The 18,284-nt window shown below is 37.5% G+C and overlaps 1 protein-coding gene across 2 annotated transcripts in view; it reads left to right on the forward strand.

Annotated features, from left to right (window-relative positions):
- The window catches only part of PRKG2 (protein kinase cGMP-dependent 2), a 106,177-nt gene that overhangs the window by 32,371 nt on the left and 55,522 nt on the right, over positions 1-18,284 (forward strand). For both annotated transcript variants that reach the window (XM_043572378.1, XM_043572377.1), the window contains exons 3-6: positions 893-1,059; positions 5,941-6,054; positions 7,682-7,787; positions 11,056-11,119. In XM_043572378.1, coding sequence (XP_043428313.1) covers positions 893-1,059; positions 5,941-6,054; positions 7,682-7,787; positions 11,056-11,119 — 451 coding nt within the window. The remainder of the gene's footprint in view (positions 1-892; positions 1,060-5,940; positions 6,055-7,681; positions 7,788-11,055; positions 11,120-18,284) is intronic.

An 18,284-nucleotide genomic window follows, 5' to 3' on the forward strand; every position in this document is an offset into this window, starting at 1 on the left:
TAATTCTATAACAGCTGCATATAAAGTATGTTGATTAAAACATTTGAAAGTTATGGTAATTAAGATTGGGTAATTATTTGAAGCTACTTCTCTTCCCAAAGAAAACAGAGTATTTCAGGATTATCAACAAGAGGGCCTTGGATTTGAGAAATGAACAGGTTATGAGACTGGAAATACATATTCTGTCTAGTCTAGATATGCTAAGAGTCAAAGTCTAGGAAAACCCAGACTACTACCATCACCTTCTGTGTCTGATCTAACCTAGTGAGTCCCAAGGGAACTGACTGCCTTGGCTCAGAAGAGGCAGGGGATGGAATGGAAGCCATACAGGCTTCAGACTCACAGACTTGGATTTAAATCCTAGAGGGAATAAGTTGCTTGCTTTTTAGGCTACTTATCCCGTAAAGTAACAATAGTGATTATTTCACAGGATGGTGGTAAAGATTAAATAAGATATAAAATAGCTAGTACTATAGGCACTATGCATGCAAATATACATGAATAAATGAAAATAAAAATGAGTACTATGTTGTAGTTTCTTAAATACACCTTCTACCAACCAACCAGATTTTCTTTCCACCTAAAAAAAATCATGTATCATGTTATTAACATTAATCTAGGGATCTTGAGAGATGCTACACTTGTGATGATGGCAGCCAGGAGTGATTATAAAATTGATGTAATACCAATTACAGAAAACTATTCAAAAATACTTTCAAAGGTTTTACATGTAAAGTAGGGCAGTTACATGGGTCAAGTGTTGGTGGGACTAGAAGAACAATTTGTCCTTGCTGGAAAAGTTGTAAGTACTAGAATCTAAATGAGGTAAATCTAAATAGCAAAACATGGTCTTCATTAATTGTAACGTAATCTCTTTTTGCCGTTACACCAGCGAGAAGAAGCTCATTACAGATGCCCTTAATAGAAATCAGTTTCTGAAGAGACTGGATCCTCAGCAGATCAAAGACATGGTGGAATGCATGTATGGTAGAAACTACCAGCAAGGGAGTTACATTATTAAGCAAGGAGAACCAGGAAACCATATCTTTGTGCTAGCAGGTGGGTTTCACAGGTTTTTCCAGTTCCAGATCTTACATAACAAATATTTTGCCTATTGCCTTATGATTTTTTGCAAACATTTATAAAAATGCAAAACCGGTTGCTCTGTTTGTATGAAACCATAACAGAACGAGCTCATGAAATAGTAACATTGTTGACCTAATCATAATGGTGATAATAATATTTACTGAGTGCATTTTATGTGTCAAGCATCCTACTGAGCACTTTATAGAGAGATCTCATTTCATCTTCTCACCAACTCTGTTAGGCAAGTGCTGTTATCACCTTATTACTAATGTGGACTTTGCCACAGAAAAGTTATGTAACTTACGCAAGGCCACAAAGCTCATAAATGGTGGAGGTAGAATGCAGATGTAGATAATCTGACTCGTGTCCGTACTTCTAATCACAATGCCACCTACCCAGCAACTGCAAAAAAGGTGTTTCTATTTAAAATACTGCTGCTTATGTTGACATTTTTAGGTTGTTGTAGCCGGATAAAGAAAACAATTGTTTTTGTGGTTCTGTAAAATATTTGGGTTATATACGAACGCTTTCAGAAGATAATTTAGGTACATGTAACCAACATGTGAATCAAATGGAATGCATTAAGATTAAAACTGGTGTCTTTAGAACCATTTAAATGGTTTTCTCCATATACAATTATAGGAACAGCTTTACATGCTGGGTAGATTTTAATAATCAGATAGGCAAAGGATTTCTTAAATGCATACCAAATGCATGCCTTATAGTAGTACTCAAAAATGATTTTTGTTAGATATAGAGACAATAAATTATATGAACAGGGTGTATGTTTAGTGAACACCTTCTCAAATTCTGAATTGCCCCAACTTTTTGAGTTTTAGGGAAAAATTTAAGGTGGCTTACCCAGATGGAGTGGTAAATTGAGACATGCTGTGGCCTTTTATTTTATACTGTAGTTCCTGGCAACCTAAGAATGCTTTCATGATTCTTGTTTCCTTGGGGGCCTTAGGTGTAGGGCAGAAGTTGCCATTCCAAACAAATTAATAAATATGTATTGTATTTATACCATATAAAAGATTGTTTTCATATGCTCTGATTCCTTAGACATGCTATTTTCATAAATATTGGTGTTTATTTGCCATAAATGTCTCTGTAGACACCCCTAAAATTATACAGTCATTCTCAAGAAATTATTCTCCCAAGAATTATTCTAATTCTATGGTCTGAATTTAGCCAACCTTCAAGTTTTTGGGGACGATAATCCAGGGCAGTTTCCCCATCTTTCAACTTTTCTCTTGGTCATTTCATTTCTTTTTTTTTTTTTTTTTAATTTTTTTTTCAACGTTTATTTATTTTTGGGACAGAGAGAGACAGAGCATGAACGGGGGAGGGGCAGAGAGAGAGGGAGACACAGAATCGGAAACAGGCTCCAGGCTCCGAGCCATCAGCCCAGAGCCTGACGCGGGGCTCGAACTCACGGACCGCGAGATCGTGACCTGGCTGAAGTCGGATGCTTAACCGACTGCGCCACCCAGGCGCCCCTGTTATTTCATTTCTACTTTAGCAACACCAGAAACTCTGGCATGAAAAAATAGATCATTAACTCAACAAATTTTTATGGAAGCTGTTAGGAAAAGATGAGAAACTCATGTCAGCCCATCTTGTTCCTTGCCGATAACTCCAATGGAAGACTGACTAGGGAAGAGAAGAGTGAGAACAGAAGCCAGCATCAGTACAGTCATTGACATCAGGGTTACAGCACACATGGAAATGAAAATTGGACAGTTTCTTATTTGAATAAATTATGGTGTTATCTCAGGACTGACTTGCCTGATTTAACTGATTGAGCAAATTAGTTAATTAAAAATCTCCCTTTTATAATATATGGCATGAATAGCAAATATTAAAAGCATATTTAGCTTAAACTTTGATATTCCATATAATTCTTTAGTATTTCCCAAGTCCCATGGGTCATACTCAAATAGAAAAAAAAAAACTTTAAATGCATTGAGACCCATGATACAAACTTGACGGTACCACTAAGTGGTTTCAGTGGAGTGGAATTTAGTTGCAATGAAAAATTATTAAATTTTGTATTATATCTGTAGGATTTGGAGCCAATGCAGCTTTTTTTCTTACTATAATGTAAGTTCTATCAGAATAAGTAATTTAAAAAATTTCCTCAACATTTTTATTCATTTTTTGAGAGACAGAGAGACACAGTGTGTGTGGGGGAGGGGCAGAGAGAGAGGGAGACACAGAATCCGAAGCAGTCTCCAGGCTCTGAGCCATCAACCCAGAGCCCAATGCGGGGCTCCAACCCACAAACCCACGAGATCATGATCTGAGCCGAAGTAGGCTGCTTACCGACTGACCTGCCCAGGCGCCCCCAGAATAAGTATCTTTTGTGTCTCTTTGGCAGTTGTACCAGTTCCTGCTACAACATAGGTACTCAAATCAGATTTGGTGAATGAGTGGCTGGGCAGAGATGATTCAGAGCTGCTTAGTGGTGAACTAGGAGAAGGAAAGATGAACTCTTCAAGGGAAAGAGAATAACCCACCATTTTTTCCCCCTCGAAGAATGGAGGTCTCTTTTGCATGTAGCTTTTTGTTAGGTAAGGTTTTATTTACACTCATTTTCGAAAGGAAACGAGAAGAGAATCACTGGGGCCAAATAATTGTGAGGAGGTGGCCTCAAATACTGCCTCTCCCTTTCCTTGATAGGCACTCTTCTTTCTCATTTTTATAAGACTTTATTTTTTCTAGAGCAGTTTTAGGTATGCAACAAAATTTGGAAGGAAATACAGAAATTTTTCCATATACCCCTTGTCCCCACACAGCCATGGCCTCCACCATTATCAACATCACTCACCAGAATGGCGCCTTTTTTTTTTTTTAAATCAAGGATGAGCCTGTATTGATATATCATCAAAGTTTACCGTAAGTTGCTGTTGTACCTTCTATGGGTTTAGAGAAATGTATAGTGACATTTATCCATCATTATAAAATCATGCAGAGTATTTTCACCATCCTAAAAATTCTCTGTGCTCTGCCTGTTCATCTCCCCTGCCCCTATCCCTGGCAACCACTGATCTTTTCATTTTCTCCATAGTTTCCCCTTTTCCAGAATGTCATATTGCTGGAACTATACAGTATGTAGCTTTTTTAAATTGAATTCTTTCACTTAGTTGTATATGCACTTGAGGCTCCTCCTTGTCTTTTTGTGGCCTAATAGCATCTTCCTTCCTTTCTTTCTTTCTTTCTTTCTTTCTTTCTTTCTTTCTTTCTTTTTCTTTCTCTCTTTCTCTTTCTTTCTTTCTTTCTTTCTTTCTTTCTCTTTCTTTCTCTTTCTTTCTTTCTTTCTTTCTTTCTTTCTTCTTTTTCTTTTTTTCTTTTCTTTTTTTTTTTGAGCAGCAGACAAAAGTTTATTAGAATACAAGATTAGAAAGGAAGACTAGTAGGAAAGCTCTCACTCTCTTTCCAGAGAGGGAACATTCGAAAGTGAATGCCCCTAAAGCTCATTTCTTTTCAAGTACTGAATAATATTCCATTGGCTGGATGTACCACAGTTTCTCTGTTCATCCATTAAAGGACATCTTTGTCATTTCTAATTTTTGGCAGTTATAAATAAAGCTGCTGTAAATATCTGTGTGCAGGTTTTTGTGTGGATCAGAGGTTTGAACTCCTTTGGGTAAAATGCTAAGGAGGGCAATGGCTGCATTGTATGGTAAGATTATGTTTAATAGAAGGAAGTGCCAAACTGTCTTCCAAAGTGACCGTCCCGTTTTACATTCCCATCGGCAATGTAGGAGAGTTCCCCTTGTTCCATGTGCTCACTAACATTGGGTGTTGTCAGTGTTCCAGGTTTTTGTCATTTTACTAGGTGTGTGGTGGTATTTTACTGTTGTTTTAATCTGCATTTCTCTGATGACGCATGATGTGGGGCATCATTTCATATGCTTATTTACCATCTGTCTATCTTCTTTGGTGAGCATCTGTTAAAGCTCTTTGGCCCATTTTTTAATCAGATTGTTTGTTTTCTTGCTGTTGAGTTGTTAGGGGTTTTTGTATATTTTGCCAAACATACTTTTATCATGTGTGTCTTTTTGCAAAAATATTTTCTTACAGTCTGTGGCTTGTCTTCTAATTCTCTTGAATACTGTTTTTCTCATGCGCTTTTCTTAGCAACTGTCATTTATTACTTCATGTCAGTGATTGAGGGTTTAGACAACAATGCAGGCATGGTGAAGTTACTTACCCAAGGTTACACAGCCAATGATTGGACAGAGCCAGGCTGTCTGACTCCAGGGCCCATGCAATTCTAATTATGACAAGTTAGTCCTTCTGTTAGTGTGGACAGCTAGGATGTGTTTTCAAGACATACAATAATTGTTGTGTTCCTTGGACAAAAGAAAGAGTTTTATGTGCTACATTTTCTTGGGGTAGAATGAATTTTAAATACAACACTTGCCATCCACTGCTTCTGGAGAAGAACTTTGTAGCAATGATAATAACATTAACAATAGCTAACATTAACATAGCATTTTCTGTGTGTTAGCCATTGTTCTAAGTTCCCTACCTATGTTAACTAATTTAATTCTCACAGCAACTGTCTGAGGTGAATATTATTATTGTTATTATTATTATTATTATTATTATTATTATTATCCCCATTACCGACAAAGAACCCCAGGCAGAGTAGGGAACCCCTCTCTTTCAAAGTGATCAGCTAATAGAGAGTAAGTGGGAGAGCTGCTTTTAGTCTACACTGTCAACCACTATGTTATAATGAGAATCATAAGAGATCTTGCCTGTATGCTTTGTGTACTTTCTGATTGTCTTACTTTTGTAATTTATTTGGATTATTTGTGTTTTTTCTTAAATTCTGCTTGACAGAGGGTCGACTAGAGGTGTTCCAAGGGGAGAGATTGCTGTCATCGATCCCTATGTGGACCACGTTTGGGGAGCTAGCCATTTTATACAACTGTACAAGAACTGCCTCTGTGAAAGGTAACGGGATGAAAGGCTCTATTTTTGAATCGTTACACAATGTTTATGGCAATCTAAGTCACTACTATTGCCTGCTGAGTATTTCTGTCTCCCATTGTGCCCCATGTGCTCTTGTTAAAGGAAATGCTATGCTTACAAAAGAATTTATATTGAAGCACTTGTCTAAATAATTCAAATTTAAGAGAACTTTTCCTTCAGGTACCTGCATATGAAATATGAAAATGGCTTTATATTACTGAATTATTCCAATATTTGCTTTAATTACCACTTCGCTTTTTTTTCTGTGTAAACATCTGCCTTTGGTTCATCCAGAATGTTAGCTTTTCATTCTCTGTGATGTTCCAAACATATTATAAACCAGAAAAATTAATGAAACCAATGAAAATACATAAATAGCCAAAGGGAGGTGAATTAATTGAGAGTTTTCCTGAGTGACTCCTGGGATTAGTTTAAGGGTTCTTGTTTTTATTGACATTATTCATGGTTATCTTGGGCATGAATACTTAAATGTGTTTCTCAGTGTTTAGGACTGGGTTAAGTGTCTCAGAATTGCTGCAGTTTTGATTAAAAAATGCAGATTCTGGGGCTTCACTCCAAACACAAATCAGAATCTCTGGCAATGGAGCTTAGGGATCTGAATTCTTTTTAAAGTTTTTTTTAATGTTTATTTATTTTTTAGGAGGGGAGGGACAGAGAGGGAGGGGGACAAAAATCTGAAGCAGGCTCCAGGCTCCAAGCTATCGGCACAGAGCCCAATGCAGGGCTTGAACTCACAAACTGTGAGATCATGACCTGAGCCGAAGTCAGATGCTTAACCTATTGAGCCACCCAGGTGCCCTATATGCATTTGTATTTTTAAGAAGAATGTCAAGATAAATCTAACTCATTCCAAAATTTAGTAAACCAAAGCTTTGGATTTTGATTTATTTTATAGGCCCTCATTACTTCTTTTTTTTTTTTAAAATACAATTGTAACTTCATCTAGATTTTCTAGAGCTGCTACTTCTGCTCTTCTTCCTGTTTAGATTTTATTCTTGCTTTCTATGTCTTTCCTATAAAAAAAATTGTCTCAAACACTGTTTTGCATAATTTCTATGAAAATGATTTGTATGTACTTTATACAAAAGTAACCATAGAGATCCTTAAAAATGTATTGGCTCTCATTAGCTACAATGTCTGAACAGCATAAAAATACATAAAAACATACTCATACACTCAGATCTTTAACTTTCAATTATCTACTTGTGAATTCTTCACTTTCTGGATTAGTTACAGGCTGGCTGGTTTTCTCTTGTGTCACAGCACAAATCTGAAATACATCCTGATGATGTAGTATGTAATTAGGAATTGCAAACTAATTTTGATATCATCCTAAGCAAAACATAATTAGAAAGGAAATCTTTTGCTACTCACTTCCAAATCATGGTTCATTTCAAAGCCAAAGATGATTTTATAAAATTACCCACTATTTATATCACTGCTTCCTTCCATTTGCATGTTAAATAATGCAATTTCCAAGAAATATCATTTGATGAGAATATATGAACAATTTATCAAGTAACATTTTGGACTGTTTTCTTAATGTGGGGCTAAACAATATTTTATTATTTTCTTGATTTTTCTAAAGCTATTACCAATGTTAAAACTTGGGCACTAGATCGAGAGGTATTCCAGAATATAATGAGAAGGACAGCTCAAGCTAGAGATGAACAGTACAGAAACTTCCTCAGAAGGTAAGAATAACACATTGTTGGAAAGAGTAGAAGATGGTGTAGTTATATTGTGGATATGTTGGTTTTATCACAATAATTACTTTACTAGAGCTTTCCTCATTTAAGCAATTTCCACATGACTAAACCAAAGGAACAAAAGTATTCCCTTGCAGTAAAGGCCACTATATTAAAAAATATATATACTTAATTCCAATTAGCCTTGCACACTGATTTATTTATCTTTCACTAATTTTGCCCTTGTATTGATGGAGTCCTTGTATATAGTATAGAAAAATGTGTAAAAAGTCTTAAAATATTCATCTGGGTTGCTCAGTTGACTTTGAAAGATAGCCTGCAATTTGGAAGTGGATAGCAAAAGATCATCTTTCTAATAATGCTTTGGTTAGACTAATATTAAAATTAATTTATTTTGCTATCTTTAATTGCTTTACCTGAGACATTATCTTTCTCATTTATATAACCACACCATCTTCCAAATTACTATTATTTGTAACAAATTAACTTGCCAGAAATGTCACTGTGTGTGTCTTGATGACACAGATCCTTGGAACATATTTTGTGACCTGTTCTGTGCCCCCAACAACTTGGGTACATCAATTTAGAAAGAAACAAATACCTATCTAACTGAAAAAGTCAGTTATGCATATACAAAGTTTGTTTGTTTTTTTTGGAGAATATACATTCTTTTTTTAAATTAATTTTTTAATGTTTTTTATTTATTTTTGAGACAGAGAGAGATAGAGCATGAACGGGGAGGGGCAGAGAGAGAGGGAGACACAGAATCGGAAGCAGGCTCCAGGCTCTGAGCCATCAGCCCAGAGCCCGACACGGGGCTCGAACTCACGGACCGCGAGATCGTGACCTGAGTGAAGTCGGACGCTTAACCGACTGAGCCACCCAGGCGCCCCTGGAGAATATACATTCTTTAAACTATTTCTGTGTTATTTTTTGGGGGGGGTGGTTGACAATCTCTAAAGCTTCAATACATACTGTAATGAAATGTTACCCATGCTAAGTGGTAATAATAATAAAATATCCCACAATTTCCAAAAATAAATTCTAAGCTCTTTTTAATATTAGTGATTTTACTTTGCATAACTAGCCTAGTATATAGCAAGGACTCAATAAATATTGATCGAATGTCTTTGTGATCATCAGTAGAACATTGTAGGTGTTGAGGGTTCTCCTACAGAATCTTGCTGATTTGCCCTCCCCAGAGATAATATTGACTCCCGGCAGAGAGCTGCAATAATGATAAGTAAGTGCCTTACCTATATGCCAACCAATGCCTTAGCTATCATGTTGTGGGCTCTACCTGAGTATAGGTAATCTAAATATCCAGTAACTGAGCAATGCAGGTCAGCATTTAAAGCTAATGAACTACACTCATGCAAAGGCCAAAGGGGGATAAATAACTCAACCAGTCCATGTGGGTTGCCTCTGAATGTGTGAGATAAAACTTGAATTACTAAGGATAGCATTTCATTCCCTTGGAGTCTAGAGTGTTCTGTCTCAGTAGAAGGACTGTGGAGAATTTACTAGTACATAAACCTTCTTTCCTTTTGTTATCTGATTCATCCATTCATTTAACAAATACTTATTGCTGGGCGCTAAATATTGTGGATTCAGTGGTGATCCAGATAAACCTTATTGCTTTTTTTATAGTGGGGAGACAGACAAAAGATTTTTCCTCATATCAATTTCCTCACTAATCCCCAAAAGTGATAGTTTATAGAAGAGAATTTTCACTAACATTATAGACTACCGTTTGGACCAGAAGTAGAACTTTCACAATGAAGAGTATGTTAATCAATGACAAGTTCTGGTTACCATTTTACCTTTTCATTCATAGGAAGGTAGATTAGAAACAGGCATTTCTCTTTGTTTCATAATATACAATGAGCTCTTTCTTTTTCCATTTACATCTTTTCATTTTGAAGTATGTGATATCTAGAAAAGTTACATAGTACATATGTAAGTTTTAAAACATAATAACAAAAACACCCAATCTAAGAAGTGGAGCATTGGCAAAATGGAAAGTTCTTTTCCTGTGGTCCCCATTCATTTCCCGGCCTCCTACATGCGTCTCCATGGAGTGGCCTGTATTCTGAAGTTTAGAAATCATTCCTTGGTAGTCTTTATTACTTTGTCTCTAGCTTGATTTAATTAACCTATTTTTCAACTTCAAAAAGTGTTATTTTTGCAACTCAACTCTTTATTCAATCTTTTTTTCTATGTTTTTTTTTCTATTTCATCCATCTGGTTAAGTTCAGTCATTTCTCCTGTTTTAGAGTTTGGTTCTGACTCTACTACAGTGTATTTATCTGTTCTCCAATTGGGGCATGTTCTAGTGTTCTGCAATTACAAATGATTCTGATACAAACATTCTTAGCCACGTGTCCTGGCCACGTGCCTCCCTGTGAACATGCCCAAGGATCAACTAGAGCTATTATTTTAAAAAATTGGATCCAATTATGTATTTTTGGAGTAGCATCATTTTTTCTTTAGGGGTGTCAAATTTTAGATGGTAGGAAATATGTTTTTATATTACAGTAATTATGTCAACGGTCCTGAGTAAAAATGGGTAAAGTAGAGGAGAAATTTCTCCAAAGGAACAATTTAATCATTTGATTGGCTAATCATACTGAGTGGAATTTCTGATGTTTTTTCTCAAGTAATAACTTTCAGTAATCCATTTCATTCCTGATATTATTACTATATGTAAAAATGTTCCTATTACGTGCCCCTGGCTACCATTAATTTTAAAAGTTGGTACAGTATGATTAATAATCAAGATGATTTCCATGCTAATTCCTACATTCCCCCTGGATTCAGCCTTTACTTAATTACACAGATTTAGATGAAAATCATATCCTCCTCTGAAAGCAGAGCTCCTCACCCATGCTAATAAAAGACATACTGAGATGTGGCAAGAAACACATTTCTGGGTGTAATTCACTCTGAAAACCAACAACAGATATAAAGTGTTTTTTTCTTCCAAACAGACAAAATAAGATTTTTTTCCCCTTTTTAGTATCTTACTGTCTTTGCTTACTTGCCTGTGATAAATATCTGTGATTACACGTGGTTATATAATTTCAATGTATTTGAAATTCAGTTGTTTATGTGTGATATATTTTGGAGGTTTACTTTGGAAAAATTAAAGTGCATTATATATTTTTTAGATGCAGGTAAAGGTTTTTTGAACTACATAGAAGTGCATATTTAATTCAGGAAGATAATCAAAGGTTTCTTTTTAATTTTGAAGTGTATCCTTGCTGAAGAATTTACCTGAAGATAAATTAACCAAGATCATTGACTGCTTGGAAGTGGTAAGAAATTTTAAAGGAAAAAATACATTTTATTAAACGACTTTATTTAAAAATTTTTTTTCTTAATGTTTTTGTTTTTGACAGAGAGAGACAGAGTGTGAGTGGGGGAGGGACAGAGAGAGAGGGAGACACAGAATCTGAAGCAGGCTCCAGGCTTTGAGCTGTCAGCACAGAGGCCAACGCAGGGCTTGAACCCACAAACTGTGAGATCATGACCTGAGCTAAAGTCAGATGCTCAACTGACTGAGCCACCCAGGCACCCCTTATTTAAAGACTTTATAATTTAGTTGTTATTAGCACTGTAAATGAAAAAAAGGAAAGGATGGTAGGTGGCCTGTCTGCAGAGACCAGGAGCCTTTTTCTATTGTGTAAAACCTTAGACCAACTCACAAGGAATTAAGGGGCTGGGATGGGTTTAGGCCACTCTTCTGAAATGTATAGAAGGAAATTGGATTTGCATGTGTAAAATGACACTTGATTTACATACTCTAACCTTTTTAGTATATTTTGTGAAACTAATCTGCCTTACTCAAGAGGCATTTGATTTTCTGCAGTTAACATCACCATCCCCTGTAGAGTTTTCCTAGTATAAAGGAGTCAATGATGTTTCATTAGGTAATGGTGTAGAGGAGGATATATTGGAGCTTTAGGGGACAGCTTTCTGAATCAGGCTATGAAACAAGTCCATACTTGAAAACTCTACACCATGAAAAGACATTTTAAAACCCTCTGCATTTAAGAAGCACTTTACCTATTTTAACATCTAGGGGGAAACAGCATAATGGAATGTGTTCAAAAACTCATATGAGGCATCACCCAGATGGTTGGTTCTAGTCCAAGACTAGCCAAGTTTTTTTGTGAATAAATCTTTTATAACATGTACCTTGGATTCTAATGATATGCATTATATGAAAACCTCTTCAGATTTCAGAGATTAAAATTCAAAGCAAGAAATTTCTCTCTGATTTTTGGTGTGTGTGTGCGAGGGGGGGGTGGGGGTGGGGGTCAATTTCATTGAAACCAAAATGGCTTTAATGGAATTTGAAGGAGGTAAGGAATAATAAAGACGTCACATGTTGACTTTAAGTGTTTATAAAGCTGTTCTCAGTGGGAGATATAAAAGTCTCTGCAAGACTGATTGTTGACAGATTCATGCCTCTGTCAATCACAGTATACAATGCAAACTAATATCTGTTGAGAAGGGAGCACTGACCATTTTATCCTTAAGTGTAAGTGACACCAGTAATGTTTCCATTTACAATTCATGGAACCTGTCCAGCAGTTTATCAAGGACAGGCCGTGATGACACAGTGCCTGGCCTTGTGTCCCCAGAGTGTTCAGAAATGAAGTCATTTTCAAGAGGACTGCTTGCCCTGCATCTCTTGGGATTTTCCCAATGTAACATAACCCAATCACAGATGTTACAAATTAATAATTCATCCTAATTTCTGAGAGTATGTGTTTTTTTTAAAGCTGGAGTAGCCCTATATTTTTTTGGTTAACTGAGAAAATCTGTTTTTAATATAATACTAATAGAGTAGATTCACCAGAGGGGGATTCCATGCTGACAGCAAATATTAAAATTTAGTATCATTAAAAATAAATGGTAAATTAGTCATATTTATAGCAGCCACAGGCAATAGCTGCAGAATATATAGATGGGGCACAAGTCCAGTATTAATTAACACACAATTTGAGTTTGAAAGTTCTCATCTTTTAAAACACCCTAGAAAGGCTTTATTATATCTCTGCATTTGCAGACAGCAGCACAGTTTATAAAGGGCTCTTTATTCGTACCTGGCAAACAAATGTGTCTCTATAGCGTGTGAAAATTCTCAAATGCAAAAGTGATTAGCAAGGGAGTAATGGGATCTATTTAGCACTAAGAAAAGCACATAATTTACCAGCATAGCTTGGACTAATGACCCGTCAACGGGGTCCTGACAACAGCCAATCACTAATGCATTGGAGTTATAACAGAATGCCTGCTGAGTTCCAGGACCAGCTGTCCCACAAACTGGCTCCGTGATCTTTGACAAAAACAGGCTGAATCTGGCTTGAAGTTTAGGAATTGATTTGGGAGGGTTTTAACTTTTGTGTGGGGGCAGGAGAGGGGTATTGGAATTTCCCACCACGACGCAGTTGATCTGAAGTGTTTGTTAAGACTTTGACTATTGAACGTGTAGACCAATGGCTCCAATTATTCAGAGTTCCAATTACATATCTTGCTTTAGCTGAAATCACCCAGCCCTTTCAATTCTAGAGGCAGACATCCCCTTTAAGCCTCCTCTTGTGTTCTGATGGGAAAAGAGTACCAACATATTTGAGAATTAACTGATGAACATCACGAAGCATGATACAGACTTCGAATGCACTGTAAGTGTTAATGGTAATGAAAATGATAATGTGAATTCTGCACCCACCTCTTGTGCAATATGGAGCACAAGAGTGGAAGGAGTCTCTGTTCACACATACAGGAAGCATGGGATTTGACTGTGGTTGATTGAAATGTCACCTCACTCTTTGTTGCAGAGCTGTGGTATGTGACCCTGTGGCCCCCTGTACTGAGACTCTGACATGCCATCTTTCATGAAACTGGGGGTGTAGTAGGAGTGGGGTAGGGGTGGGGTCATGTAGAATGTTGTTGCCCTTCCTTACTCACATCACCTGTGGCGCTGCTTAAAAGGCAGATTTCCAGGTACCACCCATACTTACTGAATCAGAAACTCTGGGATATTGGCCCAGAAATGCACACTTAATACATTACTTGATTCTTATGCTTATTAAAGAGAATATTTGAGAACCACTAGTTTAAAGTTATGAGTAGAATACATATATTTAGAGCCTTGCCATCTCTTCATTCAGGAATTTTCCATTTTTCATAATTTAAAAAAATCTAGTTCTCTTTCTTATAGTTCCTGCTAATACCTACAAAACCAGAGGGTTTTCTCATTTTAATGATTACATATGGAGTCATAAAGAAAGTTGAGATAATTGTGGATTTTGCCTGTTTATGGACCAGTTAGCTAGAGGTGGGGCAGCTAGGTGCAATAGAAAGTCCACTAGTCCGAAGTCTGGAGATTAGTGTTTATGGTCACGCTTCTTTCACTAATAGCTGTCAATTAATTGTGGTAAGCATTAGGGTTTTCTCATCTACAAAATAAGGGTGAGTAGTCCATATCTCTAAGGGCTCTTTCAGTGTTTCAGTTACAGATTTCTAAACAGTTGGCTCACCCAAGTTGGAGGAGTTTCTGTTGGTTTTCATTTTGTGGGCTCTAGTTCCTTGGGAAGAAGCAATCTGCTACTAAATTTTGCCTGACTGGTTGATGAGGGCCCACCTGATCCAATTGTATTTGCTTTAAAATTTCTACAGTGTTTTAACTGTTGTACTTGGGTGAACAAAAAAATGTCGGTAACAACCCAAATAACTGTATCCAGTTTTTTAAACAACCAACATGGGTTCATAGTCATATGATGTGGGGAGTGTGTGTGTGTGTGTGTGTGTGTGTGTGTGTGTGTGTGATACATCTGATTGTGCATCATCAATACTTCTTTGTAATGAAGATTTCTGGTCACACACTAAAGACTCTAAGGAAGTCTTAGGCTTGCGTTTTGGTCTTTGTTCTCCATCACCTTTGGTTTTTCTTCTGGTTTTCTATATACTGTTTATAGGCATTCAGGTTCTAGCATTTTCTAGATATCACAGAATGAGCATTTTCTTTACAGTGAAAACCTCTTTGCATCGTTCATTAGCTATTGCTTTTTGTATAGTTTTCTTCTGACCTTTACCTCTTAGTCTGCCCTGGTATTGATTTCCTTATTTTTCCCTCTTGTTATACACTCAGTAACTACTCTTAGGGTTTCCTGCACATCTTTTTTAAAAACATCTTTTTCAGGGGTCCCTGGGTGGCTCAGTCGGTTAAGGCTTTGACTCTTGATTTTAGCTCAGGTCCTGCATGATCTCACGGTTCGTGGGATTGGGCCCTGAGTCTGGCTCTGTGCTGACAGAGAGGAGTTTGCTTGGGATATTCTCTCTCTCTCTCTCTCTCTCTCTCTCTCTCTCTCTCCTCTGCCCCTTTCCCACTCGTGCTGTCTCTCTCTCTCTCAAAAATAAATAAATAAACGTAAAAAAACATCTTTTTCAGACTCTGGGTTATAGCTCATTAGTAGATCATGAAATTAATTTGTAGGAACATTTTTTAAAAGTATCAGAGTAGTAAGTATAAGTATTATTTGAATATGTTTTAATTTTATATAAATGTCTATATGTGTGCATACTCCCGTACGTGTGTTTGGGTGTACAGGTAAAATGTATTTCTTATTGTAGGTCACAGTAAAAAATGCTTGAAAATCATTGCTCCCCCAGATAGGATCTATGGCTTCTTGGTCCTATAAGGGACCCCTTTGCAGTGTAACCACAGGACAATAACCACACTGTTTGCATTTCTCTTTTTGGTCTTGGTGACCACCCTGGCTAGACTGGCTGCACTCCCCAGTTGACAAACACTGGCCAGTCTAGCATCATAGCCAGTGCTTACCACTATATATTTTTGGTCTGACCTACATCCACAGCCTTTTCTGATCTATGAAGTTACTGTCAACACACTGGGAGGTATTATTTATCTTCCTCCCAAGGTTTTGGGTGACAAAGAATCATCCCTAGGAAAAATACCACCAGGAAGGTTGCCCCTTAAGAAACAACAAAGCTCTTTCTCAGTGTTCCCTTTTAAGCTTCCCATTAGCTTCTCTGACTGACAGGAATTAAAGCCTCACATCTGCACACACCACACGCTTTATAATAACTGAAGAACAACCTACCAGCACTTCAGAAATTCTCCATGCTCTTGAGGTACCTGGGTGGCTCAGTCGGTTAAGCGTCTGACTTTGGCTCAGGTCATGGTCTCATGGCGTGTGAGTTCGAACCCTGTGTCAGGCTCTGTGCTGACAGCTCAGAGCCTGGACCCTGCTTCCGGTTCTGTGTCTCCCTCTGTCTCGGCCCCTCCCCCACAGGCACTCTGTCTCTCTATCTCAAAAGGAAATAAACATAAAAAAAAAGAAAGAAATTCTCCATGTTCCTTCTGTTCCATGTTCTGAAGGGATTAGGAGAGACTATAGAGCAGACTCTCTGAAACAAGGACATCTAACACGACGCCAACCTTCCTAGGGAAGAGGAATGAACATTAGCTGCATAACAGATGCTGAACTGCAGTGGCATGGTCACTCACTCAAACACCAAGGCTCATGGCCATCTCAACTGCAAAATTGAGCTTGGAGGTGGTGAAGGTTTGTGATACAGCTAAAATGAGAAAGAATGAAGAGTTGGAGTAAGCACACTGTGATGCAAAAGACTCAAAATCTCATTTTCCAAATAAAGTAGAGGTTTGTCTCTTGCTCACATAACAGTCCAAGGAGGATAGTCCCAATTGGCTATACAGAGTCATTCAGGAACTCAAGCTAAAGGCCTTACGATCCTCTCCCAAGATCTCTCTGTGAAGACACATGCCTGATACGGCTCATAGACCTGGCATGGGGGGTGGCACACATCACTTCTGTTCAGGTTCCTTTAGCTAGAAGTTAATGACATGGCCACAGCTACCAGGGAGGCATTTTACCTGGACAGCCACGTATACTGTGGAAGGCTTGGACAACTGGCTCCCAGGCTCTTTCACAGGGATTAACCATCAACGGGTGCCTAGCATGTACCAAGTATGCTATCAGGTGCTTTAGATACCCTCTTTCAAAGTTAGGTGTGGTAGGTCATACGGTTTTAATTTTATAGCAAAGTAAACTGAGGTTCAGAAGATTGAAGTGACAGCCTAGCAAACCATTATCATCTTCCTCCTCAACATGGCAGTTATTAATTATTTACTATGTTTCAGGTGCTTTCAGTGCATCAAAACATTGTCTTTTATTGGCTTATTGTGGTAAGGCAGAATGGACTCTCCCCCCCGCCCCCCCCTTCCCCCCAATGTCCCAGACCGCAATCCTTGGAATGCGTGAATATGTTATGTCACCTAGCAAAAGTGACTGGGCAGGTGTAATTAAGGTTCAGGACCTTAAAATAAGGAGATTATTCTGGATTATCTAGATGGGATGACTATAATTACATGAGCCCTTAAAAGCAGAGCATTTTCTCTGGCTGGAGTCAGAGAGATTTAGCATAAGTGGAAGTCAGAGAGATTTCAAGTCTAAGAAGAATTTGATGAGCCATTGCTGGTTATGAAACGCAGGGGGCTCTGTGCATGGGCCTAAGAGAGATCTTCAGAAACTAAGAGGCCAACAGCCAGTACAGAAATGAGACCTTATCCTATAACCTCAAGAAACTGAATTCTGCCAACAACCTGATTAAACTTGAAAGTGGATTTTCCCCCAGAGCCTCCAGAAAGGAACACAGCCTGACACTTTTGAGTTCAGTCTTGAGAGACCCTTGACAGAAAAATCCAGGTGAGCCATGCTGTGCCTGGACTCCTTGACCCACAGAAACTGTGAGATGATAATGAGTGTTTTCTTTAAGGCACTAAGAAATGTGTGGTTATTTGTAACAGCAGCAATAGAAAACTAATGTGCTTCTCTAAATCTTTGAAGGTAAATGTTCTTATTTGAACTTTATGCATTGTTTTTTTCCCTAAGATATGCATCTTTCCATATGTTGAAATATCTTGTAAGATGTATGTAGTGCTATGTAAATAAAAGATAGGTTTAGTCATATTAGAAGTAACATTTATTTCAAAAATGTAAGTAGATTTTATTAGTCAGTGACCAAAATAGATACTGAAATACAGCAGACATAAAAGTGGCTTTGTCTGGATTTTGTTTTTAAATCTAAAAGAAAAATAAGAGAGAGCTGTGATGTTGTTAATTATGCCTTTTTAAATAAATGAAACAGGCCCATTTTTGTAGAAATAATTAAGAGTTCCATTTTGGTTCTATGACTTTGACACAATGTTAAAGTGGAGTAGAGGTGGACAGTCTAATCCATCTTTCGTTTTCTAAGAGACTGTATTGCTTTATCGGTCTGACATATGGATGAATGGCTTTTCCCTGCCCAAGAATTCTCTGATTACACACACACACACACACACACACACACGAGGGAAACCAAGAAATATGTGACAGTTTGAGATTTCATGAGGATAAACCTACCTTGAAGAAGAGAATTTACATG

The sequence above is a fragment of the Prionailurus bengalensis genome, chromosome B1 (genome assembly GCF_016509475.1).
Source record: "Prionailurus bengalensis isolate Pbe53 chromosome B1, Fcat_Pben_1.1_paternal_pri, whole genome shotgun sequence".
NCBI lineage: Eukaryota > Metazoa > Chordata > Mammalia > Carnivora > Felidae > Prionailurus > Prionailurus bengalensis.